The sequence below is a fragment of the Meles meles genome, chromosome 4, assembly GCF_922984935.1.
Source record: "Meles meles chromosome 4, mMelMel3.1 paternal haplotype, whole genome shotgun sequence".
NCBI classification, from domain to species: Eukaryota; Metazoa; Chordata; class Mammalia; order Carnivora; family Mustelidae; genus Meles; species Meles meles.
In genome coordinates this window covers 27,792,343-27,812,447 of record NC_060069.1, presented here as the reverse complement: position 1 = coordinate 27,812,447, position 20,105 = coordinate 27,792,343, and the positions used below count along the sequence as shown (strand labels likewise).

The 20,105-nt window shown below is 43.1% G+C and overlaps 1 protein-coding gene across 1 annotated transcript; it reads right to left on the bottom strand.

The window, feature by feature from the left end:
• Positions 1 to 819: 819 nt before the first annotated feature.
• Positions 820 to 19,030, bottom strand: LYZL4 (lysozyme like 4). Its single transcript, XM_046001608.1, has 4 exons — positions 18,877 to 19,030; positions 18,615 to 18,764; positions 15,054 to 15,132; positions 820 to 1,026 (listed from the first exon to the last, which is right to left on the bottom strand). Exons 1-4 carry the CDS (start codon positions 19,013 to 19,015, stop codon positions 957 to 959), a joined length of 438 nt encoding a protein of 145 aa, XP_045857564.1. The 5' UTR covers positions 19,016 to 19,030; the 3' UTR covers positions 820 to 956.
• Positions 19,031 to 20,105: the final 1,075 nt, after the last annotated feature.

Below are 20,105 nucleotides of genomic sequence, written 5' to 3'. Positions count from 1 at the left end.
AATCCATATAGGGGAAGGATTTACTTCCACGTTTTTTTCTTTCTAAAACACAAGGTACCAAACTCTATCTAGAACATTATCAGAGCATTGTTGATAAAGAAGAGGGGCACCTGCGTGGCTCAGTCGGTTGAGAATCTGCCTTTGGCTGGGGTCATGACCCCAGGGTCCTGGGATCGAGCCCCAGGTTGGGCTCCCTGCTCAGCGGGGACCCTGCTTCTCCTTCTCCCTCTGCCTGCCTCTTCTGCTGCTTGTGCTCTCTTTCTCAGTCTAAATAAAATCTTTTTAAAAAAGAAAATAGAAAATCCCTCTAAAGGAAGAAAAACCCAAAGGGAATGCAACCAAAGCATGACAGCAATTGCCTTTGGGAGCTAAGATCATGGGAGGATTTTTTTTAAACATTTATTTTTCAGTTTCTCTAAAGCAAGTATGTGTTATTGGTAATTTTTTAAAACTTAATTTGTTATTTAAAAGAAGAGCAACAAAAAAAAAAAAAAAGAAAGAAAGAAAAAAGAAAAAGAGCAACTGCCACTTGATTCTCTCCATAGAAGTACAAGGAGGATTCTGGGACCTGCGTGTCCCAGGCACCACCTGGGACTGGTGGCCCTGCTTGCCTTTGACCCCTCTTTTCTTCTACTGTATCTTTTCTCCCCTTCCCTACTTAATATTGGCGATCATGGACATGTCTTGTTTTCCAGGTCGTTCCCTTCCTTCAGATCCTCCAATGTTATGCTAGTAACGATCCCAGCTTAGTAAGACAAGTGAAGACCTTAGGTCCAAGTTGTGTAAGTAGCTGGTTTATTCTGCATTTCACATCCCCGGATGAAGCAAACTTTTGTCCTTTTCCATCTGGAGCTGTCCAGCGGTGAGATAATCAACAGGGTTGAGTGAAGGCAGCAAACAGGAAAGCATCTTCATTTGGAAGGTGCCCCTGGAGAGTGTGAGGGTCGCCTCTGCTGCTAGAACCTGCACCCATCCAACCACCTCTCCAGATTGTCCGCGAACCGGCAGTTCAGGGACCAGGAGGGCCTGCAGACAGGAAAGCAGGGAGAGTGAACAGGATGTGGCTCCCGGTGTCTGAGCTCAAGATTGGCAGGGTGCCACAACCTCTCCCCCAACCACAGCCGCCTCAGCTGATCTACATCCCGGCCTTGAAGCTTTTGAACTCACCACCCCGACCACTGCAGGCATGTTTCTGAAGCCTTTTGTGCATCTTGAGTATGACCCTCTTGCTGACTCCAGCACATCCAAGCATGAATGCCCGTGCCCCCTAGATCCTCATGCTCCCACCACCCCCATTTCTTTCCATAAATCCCATACTGGAGTGAACTGGGAGGCTGTCCCTCAGACCGGCAAGACAAGTACTCTTAACTTCTCTGCAGTGAGCACCAGAGAATTCCATGACTTGCTCAGGCTCAGATGGTGAGTCCTAGGCAGATCCTTGATCAGAAATGGGAATCCTTGACCTTAAACCTGTGCCCCTTTCACCTTTCCATGCATGTGTTTCACTCCTAGCTCCTCAACCCTGCCTAGCCCAGCTAGACTGAGTTTCTCAAACCTTTTCTCTTCCTGCCCCTAAATGTGGTCCCTCTATTCCCAGCCCCCATGCCAGAGCCCAGACTCCAGGTCCTCCTCTCCCAACCTAGAAGCTGTGGGATTCACCAGCTCAGCTGTAGGTCATTAGAAATCCTGTTGGGGCACCTGGGTGGCTCAGTGGGTTAAGCCTCTGCCTTTGGCTCAGGTCATGATCTCAGGTTCCTAGGATCAAGCCCTGGCATCAGGCTCTCTGCTCAGCAGGGAGCCTGCTTCCCCCTCTCTCTCTGCCTGCCTCTCTGCCTACTTGTGACCTCTCTCTCTCTCTCTCTGTCAAATAAATATATAAATATTAAAAAAAAAAAAAAAAAAGGAAAGAAAACCTGTTTGGGTAGGCCATCCCTCAGCCAGGCAGGCCTCCATGAGTCTTCCAGGGTAAGGGGTCCCACAGTTAAAGATGGGGCTGTGACCCTCTGGCCCCTCACAGCTATTAAGCAGCAGGGAACACACACACATACATATTTTCAGGAATTGCAGGGCTCTCCACAGCCTGGAGCAGGCACTGCAGAAGGGAATCCTGTGGGCATGCAGGCCCTTGGTCTTCTCCCTTCCTGTCTGCCTCAGCTCTGCAGAGCTGCTTGATCCAAGCTTTGAAAAGTCGTGGGTGCTTATTAGTTTAATAAGAGCTCACTTTGCTGGGAGTCCTGAACAAGCGAGAAGGCTTTAATCAGCCTGGGCCAGCATATCTCTACTTAATGCTATACAATAAAGATGATTTTAGCTCATTAGTGCTCACCCAAGAGAGCTAGCTATGCTTCCAATTAATTGGAAAGTAGAGACTGTATGAAAGCTATTTTAAACACTGGGAAGCCACATTAGTAAGGGGACTCCCACTTTAAAATGCAGTCTACTAAATGAGTGAGGAAAATGGATGAATGAATAAGTGGTATGAGAACACTGGTTAACCATTTGAGAAATATAAAGCTGGATCCCTACCTCGCTTTTTATACTAAAATAAACTCTAGGAAGGCCATAATTTAAGTATAAAAACATAAAATTGTGAATTCCATTTCCTAATTTATTAACAAAAACTTAACATAGGATTTATTTTGTGCCAGGTCCTGTCTTAATATGGAAGAAAATATGGCTTCATTTCTTTGCAAACTTGGAATGTAGTTTCGTATAAATTCAGGAGCCACAAAACAAAATATTGAGGGATCTGATTGTGTGAAAATGTAAAATTCCTATATGATGAAAATACTATAAACAAAGTCAAAATACAAACAGCAAACCTGAAAAAAGTAGTTCACATAGATATAGACAAAGGTCTAATAACCTTAATTTTAATAAAGGATGCAACTGAAATCAATAAAACAAAAGAAAACGTTATCATCTGAATAGAAAATGGGCTAAGAATATGAATAATCACTTCAGAGAAAAATGGCCAACAAACACATGAAAAAATGCTTAACTTCTTTCTAGTTTAAAAATGCAAAGCTGGGGACGCCTGGGTGGCTCAGTTGGTTAAGCCTCTGCCTTCGGCTCAGGTCATGATCCCAGCATCCTGGGATCAAGTCCCACATAAGGCTCCTTGCTCAGCAGGGAGCCTGCTTCTCCCTCTGCCTCTGCTTGCCATTCTGTCTGCCTGTGCGCTCTCTCTCTCTGAGAAATAAATAAATTAAAAATCTTTAAAAATGCAAAGCTGGGGAGCCTGGGTGTCTCAGTTAAGTGTCTGCCTTCAGCACAGATCATGATCCTGGGGTCCTGGGATCAAGCCCTATGTCAGGTTCCATGTTCAATGGGGACTGCTTCTCTCTCTCCCTCTGCCTCTCCCCTCCCAATCATGTTCTCTCACTTCTCTAAAAATAAATGAAATCTAAAAAAAAAAAAAAAAAAAAGGCAAAGCAAAATAGAATAGCATCATTATATAAGTCTCAATTTCCAAAAACTGTACAAATTTGATTGTTCTAGATAAACAATCTAGAGCACAGACCCCATCATGTAATGTATCTGGAGGTGCTCCCTCTCTGAATGCCAGTTTAGCAATCTCTCTGCCAACACTTAAATGCGCCCAATAGTCCCAGCCAATGAAAACAATCTAAATGTTCATCAATAGGGGATAAGCAGATAATTACCTGTAGCATCCAGAGGGCAGAGACTCTAGGTATGATAGGCCAAGATTTGCAAGCTTTTTAGTAAGTGAAAAAAACTTAGGTTCAGGTCAGTGTGTTTGCTGAGATTTCATATGTATTTTATTTTAAAGATTTTATTTCTTTATTTGAAAGAAAGAGAGAGTGCACAAGCAGGGGGTGGGGCAGAGGGGGAGGGACAAGCTGACCCCCCACTGAGCAGAGAGCCTGACTTGGGGCTTGATCCAAGGACCGGGAGACCATGACCCGAGCCAAGGGCAGACACTTAGCCAAGTGAACCAACCAGGCACCTCTTACATATGTTTTAAAATATTTTTCTCAGGGGCACCTGGGTGGCTAAGTGGGTTAAAGCCTCTGCCTTCAGCTCAGGTCATGATCCTGGGGTCCTGGGATCGAGCCCCAAGTCGGGCTCTCTGCTCCGCGGGGAGCCTGCTTCCTCCTCTCTCTCTGCCTGCCTCTCTGCCTAGTTGTGATTTCTCTCTGTCAAATAAATAAAATATTAAAAAAAAATTTTTTTTTCTCAGGGCACCTGGGTGGCTCAGCGGGTTAAAGCCTCTGCCTTCAGCTCAGGTCATGATCTCAGGGTCCTGGGATGGAGCCCCCCATCGGGCTCTCTGCTCAGCAGGGAGTCTCCTTCCCATTCCCTCTCTCTCTGCCTGCCTCTCTGCCTACTTGTGATCTCTATCTGTCATAAAAAATAAATAAAAATCTTTAAAAAAATAAAAAAATTTTTTCTCATTCTCATTATATATATTTTCCTCTGATTTATAAGACATATTAATAGTGGTGACCTTCAGGAGGCTGCTGACAAGAGCAAGAAGTTTATTTTTTTATTTTCATCTTTAAACACATATCTATTATTTTTATTTTAAGAAATAATAAATAATAAATTTTTACAAGTTTAATGGCTTCTAGGTGACAGCCCAAATGTAACCTAGATTTTGCAACAAACATTTAGGGAGTTTATTTTTATATGCCAGGCACAGAGCAAGATGCTGGCAATACAGAGGAAAGAAAAACAAATAAAAATCCCTGACTGAACTTAGCACCAAAAGGCACCGAAAAAGACAAAAAAGCAACAACGAAAGCTGGCCTCTGAGACTGACACACTTCCTGTTGCCAGATTCTGAACGAGATCTCCACTACCTACAGAACCTAGAGGTCCCTGTAAGAAACACCTACTCAAGACTTCCACTGGCGGGGTGCCTGGGTGGTTCAGTGGGTTAAAGTCTCTGCCTTTGGCTCAGGTCATGATCCCAGGGTCCTGGAATCGAGCCCCGAATCAGGCTTTCTGCTCAGCAGGGAGCCTGCTTCCCTTCCTCTCTCTCTGCTTGTGTCTCTGTCTACTTGTGATCTCTGTCTGTCAAATAAATAAATAAAATCTTAAAAAAAAAAAAAAAAGACTTCCACTGGCAGGGCTGTGCCTCCTGCACTCAATGATTCTGTTTGGAAGGCCCGCGTTGGCTTCCCACAGAAGAACTGTACAGGGTCCTTTAGTTGGCCTTCAACGCGACCACAGCCCAGATTCCCCAGGCCAACTGTCCTTGTCTCTTCAAGGAGACTTGGAAAGCTGAGACCCAGAAGAGCAGAGATCTAGAATTAATTCCAACACTATGGCCATGGGTAACTTGTTGTACCCCTCCCTGTGCTTCTGCTTCCTCATTTTATACTCATGGCATAAGGATTTGTGGGGATTAAATGGTGATGTTTGTGTAAACATACAAAGCCTACATACCAAAGTAGTAAAGAAATGATAGCTATTGTTAAAGGATTTCCTCTATTGTAAGATACCTTCTATTTAAAATGTGTTAACGATTTATTAACAACTTTTGTGGGAGGACACATCGACTATAGGATAAATCCTTAATTGCAAAGATATTAAGATACACAATCTGAAACTGAGGAAATATGACATTGTTTCTAGATCTAACTGGTAACGACAATATCCTGCAAAATCCAAGCAGTCAATTATGAAATGTAGGGCAGGGAGGGGGTGGAAGAGGCAAAAGAAGGTGGAAATTGGTGGTGAGACAGTGTCTACTGGATAGTGGAGACCCACCATGATAAATGGTATTAATGGAGGTGGCAGAAGTGCATTATGGGAATGAAGGGTTTTCATGTATTCCACTGGCTCAGCCTATGAGAGAAAACTAGACACACCTATCAGGAAAATCTCCAAAGTGGAAATTGGGCCAGGAGACTTGCACAACAACCTATGCCCAGGTGGACCTTTGTGAAGGGAGTCTGACCATTACCAAAGTAACAATGAGCTGAAACAAGAAAATGTTACATAACTTATCTATTTGCAAATACTAAATATGGGCAAATCTGTCTTTATTCAACATGGTACTTATGGGAAAGTATTAGTAGAAGAAAAGGGGCATCATCATTGAATTCAGAGGAACATTCTTAGGTGAGTAACACACTACAGAATCCAGAAGTAAATTTTATAAAATTGACATTGTCAATAAAATGTAACCAGGCATAACCTCCAGAGAAAGAGAAGAAAGGTTAAAAAGTCAACAACTTGAATTAAAAAAAAGAAAGATGCATAGGTTAACACAGAATTGCAAAGATACTAAATATGTAATAATCAAAATTCAACACCCATTCATGATTCAAAAAACCTTCAGCAAACTAGAAATGGAAAAGAACACTCAAAATCCAGTATGATACAACTGCACAGTCACAAGAATAAACGAGAAAACTAGAAATTACCAAGCACTTACAATAATTTGGAGCCACTGAAAACTACAACTGCTGATGGAAGTGTAAACTGAATCTCTTTAAAAAATGGTTTGGTACTATGGAAAGAACCTAGATGTCTATCAACAGATGAATGGATAAAGATGTGGTATATATACACAATGGAATACTATGCAGCCATCAAAAGAAATGAAATCTTGCCATTTGCGACCACGTGGATGGAACTAGAGGGTATCATGCTTAGTGAAATAAGTCAATCGGAGAAAGACAACTATCATATGATCTCCCTGATATGAGGAAGTGGAGATGCAACATGGGGGAGTTAGGGGGGTAGGAGAAGAATAAATGAAACAAGATGGGATTGGGAGGGAGACAAACCATAAATGACTCTTAATCTCACAAAACAAACTGAGGGTTGCTGGGGGGAGGGGGGTGGGGAGACTGGGGTGGGGTTATGGACATTGGGGAGGGTATGTGCTATGGTGAGTGCTGTGAAGTGTGTAAACCTGGTGATTCTCAGACCTGTACCCTTGGGGATAAAAATACATTATATGTTTATAAAAAATTAAAAATTAAAAAATAATGGTTTGGTAGAATACACCAAATCTGAAAATATGCATTATCTATGACCAGTGATTTTTTTTCCCTTGGTGTGATCAATGTGAATCCATTTTTATATCCACTAAAAGAAAAGTACAGAATATTCATGGCAACACTAAAAAAGTGAAAACTACTCAAATGTCCACTAACAGAATAATGGATATATAAACTGATATATCCATATAATGGAATATTATGCAGCAATGAGAACAAACAAATTAGAACTTATACACAACATTATGAACAAATCTTCTTTTTTAAAAGATTTTATTTATTTATTTGACAGATAGAGATCACAAGTAGACAGAGAGGTAGGCAGAGAGAGGGGAAAGCTCTGCCCAGCAGAGAGCCCAATGTGGGACTCGATCCCAGAACCCTGAGATCATGACCTGAGCCGAAGGCAGAGGCTTAACCCACTGAGCCACCCAGGTGCCCCCAATATGAACAAATCTTAAAAGAAGTCAAAACAGGCCCAAACACTTGTAAATTTTAGATGGCTTAACAAAGCAAATATCTGCTTAAAGAAGAAATCAGAGTTGCAGTTATTTTTGGTAACAAATATATAACTCTTGGGGTGCTTGGGTGGCTCAGCCAGTTAAACACCTGCCTTTGGCTCAGGTCAAGAACCCCAGGGCCTGGGCTTGAGCCTCAGGTTCCCTGCTCAGCAGAGTCTGCTTCTCCCCCTCCCTCTGCTCCTTCCACTACTTGTGCGCTCGCTCTCTCTCTCTCTCAATCTGTCAGATAAATAAATAAAATCTTAGAAAAAAAAAGAACCAAGAGGATGTCTCAATATAGTGCCAAATAAGTGACCAAGAATATGTAAATAAGATGGATAATCTAGTTGTGTGTTATTTCAACTTAAATAAACGTAAATGAAATTAAAAAAAATACAAATATATAACCATCTGTTAATACAATTAACATCTAATATATAAAGTGTTCTTTCAAATGAACATGATGATCTGGATTTCAAAAATAAAGAACAAGAGCAGGGGGGAAATCACAATATAAATATATAACAAACATAATAGGAAAACACCCTAATAGACTATCACAAAATACAAAAGAAGATAAAATTGTTAGATACCTTTCAAATGGCAAAGATTTATAATTGATGAGAGTGCATTTTACTAAATTCTTACTATTAATATAAATTGGTACAAACTTGGAGTAGAGTCACTTCACAACAGGCATTAAGAACCTAAGTATTTAGATGAAAGAAGTAATCAGAAATATATACAGAGATTATATTAAGGATGCTGATCCTAGCCTCCTGAATAACCCCAAACAATACTTGAGAAAGAAAAAAACACATTGAACTTAAGGCAATTTGCCTGATAATTATGTCCTTCCTCCTGAGACCTTGGGATTGCAGAACTCAATGGTGTTCTACTGCCTAGCTTGGTAAGATCCCACTAGTTTGACCCTATAGAAGTGCAGAAACCAAGATTAGGCCAAGATTAGGATTAAAGACAATGGGAGGGAGGAGGAGTCAAGATGGAGGAGAAGTAGCAGCCTGAGACTACATCAGGTAGCAGGAGATCAGCTCAATAGCTTATCTAAACATTGCAAACACCTACAAATCCAATGGGAGATCAAAGAGAAGAAGAACAGCAATTCTAGAAACAGAAAATCAACCACTTTCTGAAAGGTAGGACTGGCAGAGAAGTGAATCTAAAACGATGGGAAGATAGACCGCGGGGGAGGGGCCGGCTCCCGGCAAGCAGCGGAGCAATGGAACAAAAAATCAGGACTTTTAAAAGTCTGTTCCACTGAGGGACATTCCTCCAGAGGCTAAACCGGAGTGAAGCCCATGCGAGGTCAGCGTGGCCCTAGGTCCCGCAGGGTCACAGAAGGATCGGGGGTGTCAGAGTGTCACAGAGCTCGCAGGTATTAGAACAGAGAAGCCGGCTACTGAGACAGAGCCGAGGACTGAACTCTCAGCTCGGGGTTACCTTGAACTGGTCGCGGGCTGGGTGAGCTCGGAGCGCGGCTAGAGGCTGGGGATACGGGAGTCATTGGGTGCTGTCCTCTGGGGGTGCACTGAGGAGTGGGGCCCCGGGCTCTCGGCTCCTCCGGGCCGGAGACTAGGAGGCTGCCATTTTCATTCCTGTCTTCCGGAACTCTATGGAAAGCGTTCAGGGAACAGAAGCTCCCAAAAGCGAACTCGAGCAGATTACTTAGTCCGGCCCCCGGTAAGGGCGGTGCAATCCTGCCTCGGGCAAAGACACTTGAGAGTCATTACAACAGGCCCCTCCCCCAGAAGATCAACAAAATATCCAGCCAGGATGAAGTTCATCTATCAAGGAAAGCAGGTTCAATTCCTAAGACAGCAGCGCAATTCCAGAGGAGGAGAAAGCAAAGCACGGAACTCATGGCTTTCTCCCCATGATTCTTTAGTCTTGCAGTTAATTCAATTTTTTTTCTTTCTTTTTTCTTCTTCTGCTAAATTTTTTAAAACTTTTACCGTTTTCTTTTCTAACGTTTTTTGACTAGTTTAAATATATATATTTTTTCTGTCTTTTTAATATTTTTTCTTTATTTGTTTTATTTTTTAAATTTTTTTCTTTTTTTTTTCTGAACCTCTTTTTATCCCCTTACTCCCCCCCACAATTTGGGGTCTCTTCTGATTTGGTTACAGCGCATTTTTCTGGGGTCTTTGCCACCCTTTTAGTATTTTATTTGATCCTTCATATCCTCTTATCTGGACAAAATGACAGGGCGGAAAAAATCACCACAAACAAAAGAACAAGAGGCAGTACCGAAGGCTAGGGACCTAATCAACACAGACATTGGTAATATGTCAGATCAAGAGTTCAGAATGACGATTCTGAACGTTCTAGCTGGGCTCAAAAAAGGCATGGAAGATATTAGAGAAACCCTCTCTGGAGATATAAAAGCCCTTTCTGGAGAAATTAAAGAACTAAAATCTAACCAAGTTGAAATCAAAAAAGCTATTAATGAGGTGCAATCAAAAATGGAGGCTCTCACTGCTAGGATAAATGAGGCAGAAGAAAGAATTAGTGATATAGAAGACCAAATGACAGAGAATAAAGAAGCCAAGAAAATGGGGACAAACAGCTACTGGACCACAAGGGAAGAATTTGAGAGATAAGTGACACCATAAGACGAAACAACATTAGAATAATTGAGACTCCAGAAGAAGAAGAAAGAGAGAGGGGAGCAGAAGGTCTATTGGAGAGAATTATTGGAGAGAATTTCCCTAATATGGCAAAGCGAACAAGCATTAAAATCCAGGAGATGCAGAGAACCCCCCTCAAAGTCAACAAGAATAGGTCCACACCCCGTCACCTAATAGTAAAATTTACAAGTCTTAGTGACAAAGAGAAAATCCTGAAAGCAGCCCAGGAAAAGAAGTCTGTAACATACAATGGTAAAAATATTAGATTGGCAGCAGACTTATCCACAGAGACCTGGCAGGCCAGGAAGAGCTGGCATGATATATTCAGAGCACTAAACAAGAAAAACATGCAGCCAAGAATACTTTATCCAGCTAGGCTATCATTGAAAATAGAAGGAGAGATAAAAAGCTTCCAGGACAAACAAAAACTGAAAGAATTTGCAAACACCAAATCAGCTCTGCAGGAAATATTGAAAGGGGTCCTCTAAGCAAAGAGAGAGCCTAAAAGTAGTAGATCAGAAAGGTACAGAGACAATATACAGTAACAGTCACCTTACAGGTTAATAATGGCACTAAATTCATATCTCTCAATAGTTACCCTGAATGTTAATGGGCTAAATGCCCCAATCAAAAGACACAGGGTATCAGAATGGATAAAAAACCAAAACCCATCAATATACTGCCTACAAGAAACTCATTTTAGACGCGAAGACACCTCCAGATTTAAAGTGAGGGGGTGGAAAATAATGTACCATGCTAATGGGCATCAGAAGAAAGCTGGGGTGGCAATCCTTATATCAGATCAATTAGGTTTTAAGCCAAAGACTATAATAAGAGATGAGGAAGGACACTATATCCTACTCAAAGGGTCTGTCCAACAAGAAGATCTAACCATTTTAAATATCTATGCCCCTAACGTGGGAGCAGCCAACTATATAAGCCAATTAATAACAAAATCAAAGAAACACATCAATAACAATACAATAATAGTAGGGGACTTTAACACTCCCCTCACTAAAGTGGACACATCATCCAAGGAAAAGATCAACCAGGAAATAAAGGCCTTAAATGACACACTGGACCAGACGGACATCACAGATCTATTCAGAACATTTCATCCCAAAGCAACAGAATACACATTCTTCTCTAGTGCACATGGAACCTTCTCCAGAATAGATCACATCCTGGGTCAGAAATCAGGTCTCAACCGGTATCAAAAGATTGGGATCATGCCCTGCATACTTTCAGACCACAATGCTCTGAAGCTAGAACTCAATCACAAGAGGAAAGCTGGAAAGAACCCAAATACATGGAGACTAAACAGCATCCTTCTAAAGAATGAATGGGTCAACCAGGAAATTAAAGAAGAATTGAAAAAATTCATGGAAACAAATGATAATGAAAACACAACGGTTCAAAATCTGTGGGACACAGCAAAGGCAGTCCTGAGAGGAAAATATATAGCGGTACAAGCCTTTCTCAAGAAACAAGAAAGGTCTCAAGTACACAACCTAACCCTACACCTAAAGGAGCTGGAGAAAGAACAAGACAGAAACCCTAAACCCAGCAGGAGAAGAGAAATCATAAAGATCAGAGCAGAAATCAATGAAATAGAAACCAAAAAAACAATAGAACAAATCAACGAAACTAGGAGCTGGTTCTTTGAAAGAATCAATAAGATTGATAAACCCCTGGCCAGACTCATCAAAAAGAAACAAGAAAAGACCCAAATAAATAAAATCATGAATGAAAGAGGAGAGATCACAACTAACACCAAAGAAATACAGACAATTATAAGAACATACTATGAGCAACTCTACGCCAACAAATTTGACAATCTGGAAGAAATGGATGCATTCCTAGAGACATATAAACTACCACAACTGAACCAGGAAGAAATAGAAAACCTGAACAGGCCCATAACCAGTAAGGAGATTGAAACAGTCATCAAAAATCTCCAAACAAACAAAAGCCCAGGGGCAGACGGCTTCCCAGGGGAATTCTACCAAACATTTAAAGAAGAACTAATTCCTCTTCTCCTGAAACTGTTCCAAAAAATAGAAACGGAAGGAAAACTTCCAAACTCATTATGAGGCCAGCATCACCTTGATCCCAAAACCAGACAAGGATCCCACCAAAAAAGAGAACTACAGACCAATATCCTTGATGAACACAGATGCAAAAATTCTCGCCAAAATCCTAGCCAATAGGATTCAACAGTACATTAAAAGGATTATTCACCACGACCAAGTGGGATTTATTCCAGGGCTGCAGGGTTGGTTCAACATCCGCAAATCAATCAATGTGATACAACACATTAATAAAAGAAAGAACAAGAACCATATGATACTCTCAATAGATGCTGAAAAAGCATTTGACAAAGTACAGCATCCCTTCCTGATCAAAACTCTTCAAAGTGTAGGGATAGAGGGTGCATACCTCAATATTATCAAAGCCATCTATGAAAAACCCACTGCAAATATCATTCTCAATGGAGAAAAACTGAAAGCTTTTCCAATAAGGTCAGGAACCCGGCAGGGATGTCCATTATCACCACTGCTATTCAACATAGTACTAGAAGTCCTAGCCTCAGCAATCAGACAACAAAAAGAAATTAAAGGCATCCAAATTGGCAAAGAAGAAGTCAAACTATCACTCTTCGTAGATGATATAATACTATATGTGGAAAACCCAAAAGACTCCATTCCAAAACTGCTAGAACTTGTACAGGAATTCAGTAAAGTGTCAGGATATAAAATCAATGCACAGAAATCAGTTGCATTTCTGTACACCAACAACAAGACAGAAGAAAGAGAAATTAAGGAGTCAATCCCATTTACAATTGCACCCAAAACTATAAGATACCTAGGAATAAACCTAACCAAGGAGGCTAAGAATCTATACGCAGAAAATTATAAAGTACTCATGAAAGAAATTGAGGAAGACACAAAGAAATGGAAAAATGTTCCATGCTCCTGGATTGGAAGAATAAGTATTGTGAAAATGTCTATGCTATCTAAAGCAATCTATACATTTAATGCAATCCCTATCAAAATACCATCCATTTTTTTTTCAAAGAAATGGAACAAATAATCCTAAAATTTATATGGAACCAGAAAAGACCTCGAATAGCCAAAGGAATATGGAAAAAGAAAGCCAAAGTTGGTGGCATCACAATTCCGGACTTCAAGCTCTATTACAAAGCTGTCATCAAGACAGCATGGTATTGGCACAAAAACAGACACATAGATCAATGGAACAGAATAGAGAGCCCAGAAATAGACCCTCAACTCTATGGTCAACTCATCTTTGACAAAGCAGGAAAGAATGTCCAATGGAAAAAAGACAGCCTCTTCAATAAATGGTGCTGGGAAAATTAGACAGCCACATGCAGAAAAATGAAATTTGAACACTTCCTTACACCACACATGAAAATAGACTCCAAATGGATAAAGGACCTCAATGTGAGAAAGGAATCCATCAACATCCTTGAGGAGAACGCAGGCAGCAACCTCTTCGACCTCAGCCGCAGCATCATCTTCCTAGGAACATCGGCAAAGGCAAGGGAAGCAAGGGCAAAAATGAACTATTGGGATTTCATCAAGATCAAAAGCTTTTGCACAGCAAAGGAAACAGTTAACAAAACCAAAAGACAACTGACAGAATGGGAGAAGATATTTGCAAACGACATATCAGATAAAGGGGTAGTATCCAAAATTTATAAGGAACTTAGCAAACTCAACACCCAAAGAACAAACAATCCAATCAAGATATGGGCAGAGGACATGAACAGATATTTCTGCAAAGAAGACATGGTCCAGATGGCCAACAGACACATGAAAAAGTGCTCCACGTCACTCGGCATCAGGGAAATAAAAATCAAAACCACAATGAGATATCACCTCACACCAGTCAGAATGGCTAAAATTAACAAGTCAGGAAATGACAGATGCTGGCGAGGATGCGGAGAAAGGGGAACCCTCCTCCACTGTTGGTGGGAATGCAAGCTGGTGCAACCACTCTGGAAAACAGCATGGAGGTTCCTCAAAATGTTGAAAATAGAACTACCCTATGACCCAGCAATTGCACTACTGGGTATTTACCCTACAGATACAAACATAGTGATCCGAAGGGGCACGTGCACCCGAATGTTTATAGCAGCAATGTCTACAATAGCCAAACTATGGAAAGAACCTAGATGTCCATCAACAGATGAATGGATAAAGAAAAAGTGGTATATATACACAATGGAATACTATGCAGCCATCAAAAGAAATGAAATCTTGCCATTTGCGACCACGTGGATGGAACTAGAGGGTATCATGCTTAGTGAAATAAGTCAATCGGAGAAAGACAACTATCATATGATCTCCCTGATATGAGGACATGGAGATGCAACATGGGGGGTTAGGGGGGTAGGAGAAGAATAAATGAAACAAGATGGGATTGGGAGGGAGACAAACCATAAATGACTCTTAATCTTACAAAACAAACGGGGTTGCTGGGGGGAGGTGGGGTTGGGAGAGGGGCAGGGGGTTATGGACATTGGGGAGGGTATGTGCTATGGTGAGTGCTGTGATGTGTGTAAACCTGGCGATTCACAGACCTGTACCCCTGGGGATAAAAATACATTATATGTTTATTAAAAAAAAAAAAAATTGGAAGGGGAGGCGAACCATAAGAGACTATGGACTCTGAAAAACAACCTGAGGGATTTGAAGGGTCGGGGGTGGGAGGTTGGGGGAACCAGGTGGTGGGTAATAGGGAGGGCACGTATTGCATGCATGGAGCACTGGGTGTTGTGCAAAAACAATGAATACTGTTACGCTGAAAAAAATAAATAAATTTTTTAAAAAAAGGAAAAAAATGGTAAAGACAATGGATGAAGGTCATTAACATAGACTATTCAAAAATGTACCACTTACCATGCTCCCATACCGTCTTTCCCTTTTACAATTATCTTGGCACATTCAATTGTCTTCTTCAAATTTGGATTCAGTAAAGCTGTGGAGAAAATAAAGTGGAAAAATACAACCCCACAACTTGGCAGTCAGAGTAACATCAGGGAAGGTACAGGGTGCCCACATTAGAGAGGGTTCCATGTGATTCCAAGGATAAATCTATCCCTAGATTTTTTTTTCAGACAACACTGGGAGATAGTAGCTTGTGGTCATCTTTTACTAAATCTATTTTTTTCTTCAATTCTTATAATAATATTTTCATTAGAAACATATGCAGTGACTATTCTGTGCTAGGCAACATAAGCAGTGGCGGTAGAATGGTGAAGCCAGTAAATCTGTCCCTGTCCTCCTAGGGCTTGCAGTCTGAAAGGGGGAGATAAAGGCCATAGGCAATTACAACACGAAGGAGACCTGGAATGCTGGGGAAATGCAGCTTGATGTGGGAGCGGTGAGTGGGGGCACGCAATTCAGACTCGAAGGATCAGGGAAGGGTTAATGGGCCACATGACATCTAGAAGAGTAGGAAAGGAGAAAGGGGGGAGGGATCACAGAAGGAAAAGTGTTCCAGGCAGAAGTAACAGCATTGGCAATGCCCCAGAGGTGCCTCTGAGAGCCCAACACTCCATTCTTTCCTTTGAATTTGGAAGCCTGTGTTGCTGCAATACCTTCCTTCTTGACACTTGAGTCTCCCTTTCCCTAATCCAGTCTGATTGCTTTTCCTTAAAACATTACTTCAGTGCCCCCCAGTTCCTGTAAAACAGAACCCCCAATCCTTGGCTTAGCCCGTCCCTCCTTTTCCCAACAGTCCTTTCCATTTTACAACCTTACCTTCCATTGCCTTCCTCCATGACCCCACCATTAGAGACCTACCAAGGGCCAGGAGACAAAGCTTGCACCTGCCCTGATCCACTCCTGGATGATCCACTCCTTGTGCCCACAGCTTGGGAATCATATTCTGGACTTTTTCTAGACTTAGTTCTTGCTCATCTCCCAACCTGGATCTGGTCATCTAAGCAGGACAGTCCTTAAAACTCTGTCACTGACCATCTAGCTCACTGCACCCTCTCCCCTCTTCTGAATAAAATGTCACTTCAATTCAGCTCTAATAAAATACACATATACAAACATACATGCATAAATACACACATGCATACATGTTCACATGCTCACACACACACATCCTAACCCGTGCTACTTTGAAAATTCTCTGAATGATGCTGTATTCATCACACACCAGGCAGTATACCCAACACCAGGCTCAGGACTTGATATGCACTGTAGTATATCAAAAACTCACAAAAGCCTTGTGAGGCAAGTGCTATTATTACCTCCACTTTACAGATAGGAAAACTAAGGCTCAGATCATATAACCAGTAAGAGGTTGAGCCAAGATTGTGTCTGGCCTCAAAGCCTGTGCTCTCTCTGTCCCTCACCCTGCTGAACAAGGACAGTATACAATTTTCCTGAACTGTCCTCAGGACTTAGCACAGGGCTTAGCTAGTACTTCTTGATGGTGCCTTACTTCCCCGTGAGTCCTATTGGCTTGTGGTGACAAGTTACCAAAGAACCTATTTCCCCCCTCTATTTAGAATGTGTTTGCTTTCACGACTTTCTAGCTCATCCTTCAACTGACAATGCAGTTCTCTGGGGTCCTGGGTTTCAGAGGAGTCTCCAATTCATCTCCTGATCTTGCTCAAGCCCTGTCTACACAATAACCTCAGATCTGTGCCTTATGCCACAAGAAATCAGCTGATGTCCCCAGGGTCAGCATCAGCTTCAATCTTCAGTTAGTTGTTTGGATTCTTGTTTCTCATTTTAGCCTTTAGGGATTTTACCGTCTTGCCATCTGAACCCAGTACTATGGAAGATTTATATATTTATTTATTTACTTACTTATTTATTTTAAGTAGGCTCTGTGCCCAACATGGGCCTTCAACTCCCAACCTGAGATCAAGAGTTGCATGCTCTACTGACTGAGCCAGGCAGGTTCCCCAGATTTTTTTTCACATTTTATCTAGTGGGAGGGTTTTTTAGGATATCTAACTCACCCTATTTCATCACAGCACTTGGTACCACCTCCATTACAGGTAATTATTTGTTTCTTCTGTCAGATTCTGGCAGTCTATCAATCAATCTTCTTATAAGATATAAATTATGGGCCTACTAAGTTTCTTTTTGCCTTGGCTGCCAGGAACTCAGGACAACATTGAATGTTCTGTCATAGTAATTTAATTATGTTCTTAATGTGTAGGTCTCCACTAGACTTTGATTACATGATTCCTATGGGCCCTGCACAGTGTTTTACATATATTAGCCCATTTAATGCTCACAGCAACCTTAAGAGGTAGTTAATGTCATCCCCACTTGACAGAGGAGGAAGCTCTGGGAAGGGACCTACCCGAGCTCATATAGCTCACTTATAAGGGCAAGGGCTGTGATTCTCACTGGGTTCTTGTGTTTTGGGCACCTTTCCATCCTGCTTCTCCTTGAATCTGGAAACTGTCTTACTCCTCTCTGGAGTCCCCACACTGAGCATGGGGCCCAACACTAAGCAGCTTTCTCCTGGATCACATAAGCTTACAAGTTTTACCATGACCTCTCCACTCAGTCTTCTAAAGAACCAGCTCAGAAGCCACAGGTTCTGGAACATTTCTCATTCATCATGGGGGAGGGAGCTTTGCTCATCAGGGAGACCCTGAGAGTGCTAGGCGACTGACCAGATCCTCCTGCAGCAGCTTCTAGGGGGCAGGGAGAGCTCTGGTATCCTTGTGCAGCCCATCACTTTGACCCCGATCCAGAAGTCGCCCTGCGTGGTTTTGCCCCTCAACACAACTACCTACAGCTGTGTGGCTTTGGGCATGTACTTACCCTCTCTGGGCCTCAGTTTCCCCATTCATAGAATGGGATAATAACAGTGCCCATGTCATGGGAGTCTTTGTGACGACTAGATGCATTCAGACCTACGAAGAGCTTTGAGGAGTACCCTGGGCTTAGCAAGCAATAGATTGTCAGCTCCAGGAGGCTGGCACATTGTGGATGCTCAGTGAGTTCTGGGATGAGGAAAGCCTGGGCCAGTGCATCCTCTTGAACACAGGTACTTGGGACCCCTGAGAGCAGCAGAGAAGCCTCCCCTTGGAATGGCCTGTTCTTGTCTCTTCCCAGTGACCCCTTGTGCCTGTCCAAGTGGTCACTGTTCTTGAAGAAGAGTGCGTGTGGGTGAAAGGAGAGCCAGGCAGAGCCCTCTGCTCTAATCCTTCAGACTTGGGTGGGCTCTGATGCTGACAGCCTCCTCCCTGCCGCCTCTCAACCTGCCCATCTGGAGGGGGTCTCCATGACACTGTCCCCGGCGACTACCCACCGCCTGGACCTTCCAGTGTGAAGCACTCAGCCTCCCTAGTCCTGCACCTGCCAGGCCCTCTGCCTCCCTGCTCCAAACCTGGAAACTCTAGCCACCCAGAAGGCTGGCTTCTGCGCTCTGTGCAGCCCCCAGTGCCCCGGTGTGGGACGGCGGTGGGCGGGACCTACCAGAGCAGGACACGTGGCAGCGGTTCTTGCCCCTGTCGCACCAGTCATGGCTGCGGATCTGAAAGAGGCCGTAGCCAGTGTAGCCACCGGGCAAGTTCTCGTAGATGGCCGTGGGGTTGAACTTGCTCTCAAAATAAGCCAGGCACACCCCTAAGATGGAACAGGAGGTGGGTGGCTTGGAGGAGGGCAGAGTTGGGGATACCAGGGCAGGGGCCAGAGGAAAAGGAAGTGAGGAAGAGGGAGCTTAGAGGGGCCTACTCACAATTTTCAAGGCTGTAGCCCTCAAAATAATCCAGGCCTCCTTCGTAAAGCTTCTTAGCCACCTTGCAGCGTGCCATGATGGCAGCGCCACTTGGAACCACAAGGTAGCCAATGAGAGAGAGAACCACGGACGCCTGCATCTTCTTAGGCTCCTGGCAGCTCAGGGCAATAATGGCCAGGGGAGCTGGCGGAGTCACAGAGAAGTCCTGCCAGGATCCCAGGGACACCGGTTTCTCTGAAGGAAAAGAAGGGCACTGTGGGGTGCTGGTGTGCAATTCAGTGTGTTCAGAAAGAGGGGAGTTCTGCCTGGCTTGACCGTGATACTTCTTCCGACCCTAACCCTCAGCTTCGTGTCACTGCAAACCCAGGACACCTGAAACCCTGCCTCTCCTCCTCTTCCGGGACACCTCCCACCCCCCCCCCCCCCACCATTTTCTAAGAAAACTGCTCCTGTGAAGGTCACTCCCCACCACACACATTCTTTCCCTCCAGCAAAACCCAGTGGCTTCTGCTTCATTTTCTTCTCATTCATTTCTCTTTCATGATAGATACAGAAGCTCAAATCCTCTCTTCCTCTTTATTGTGAAAGGACAACTTGCCCTTCAGGTACATGTTGGAAAACAATGAGAGGAGGAAATGTCCCTGTGGTCCCACTAACAAGCACAAGCACTATTCTTCTGTTGAATTTTTTCCACCATTGCCTTTTATCCTAGAATATATTTGGAGCTGTGGTCTCACCCGGGCCATGATCTTATCTCCAGATTGTCTACAAATGAAACTTCACTGAGCTTTTCTCTGGCTGTGCACACAAGGAGACAAACCCCAGTCCAGCCCAGACCTGCCACATAGTAGGGGGTCACCACTGGCAACAGCGGACGAAGCCCTTAGCCTCATGTGCCTTTGCTTTCTCGTCTGTGAAAAGGGGCAGGGGTGTGATATGCTCAGAGAATTCACTCCTGAGTTTCTCCTCCATTTCTGTTGTTACCACCTAAACTCTGCTCGTCGCCACTCCAATAAAACTGCCTCACTGTCATCCCCTAAACCCTCATCATCGTCATCCTCTAAACTCCCCTCATCTTTATCCCCTAAACCCCCTTCATCACTGCAAGCTGAGTCACAGTCCAGCCTCTTGGTCTCCACTCCTCCAAGCCAACTCCTCCAGGTGGTATTTTCAATGTCCCCAAAGCATGTATACAATGTCACTTTGGGAATGCTGTTAGTTCCCTATTC

Bases quoted from the DNA above. Each gene is read 5' to 3' on its own strand.
- LYZL4 (XM_046001608.1), bottom strand. From the start codon at position 19,015: ATGCAGGCGTCCGTGGTTCTCTCTCTCATTGGCTACCTTGTGGTTCCA. The intron at 18,765-18,876 runs GTGAGTAGGCCC...GTTCCATCTTAG, and splicing joins GGGCTACAGCCTTGAAAATT to GGGTGTGCCTGGCTTATTTT. The intron at 15,133-18,614 runs GTAGGTCCCGCC...TTTTCTCCACAG, and splicing joins CTGCCACGTGTCCTGCTCTG to CTTTACTGAATCCAAATTTG.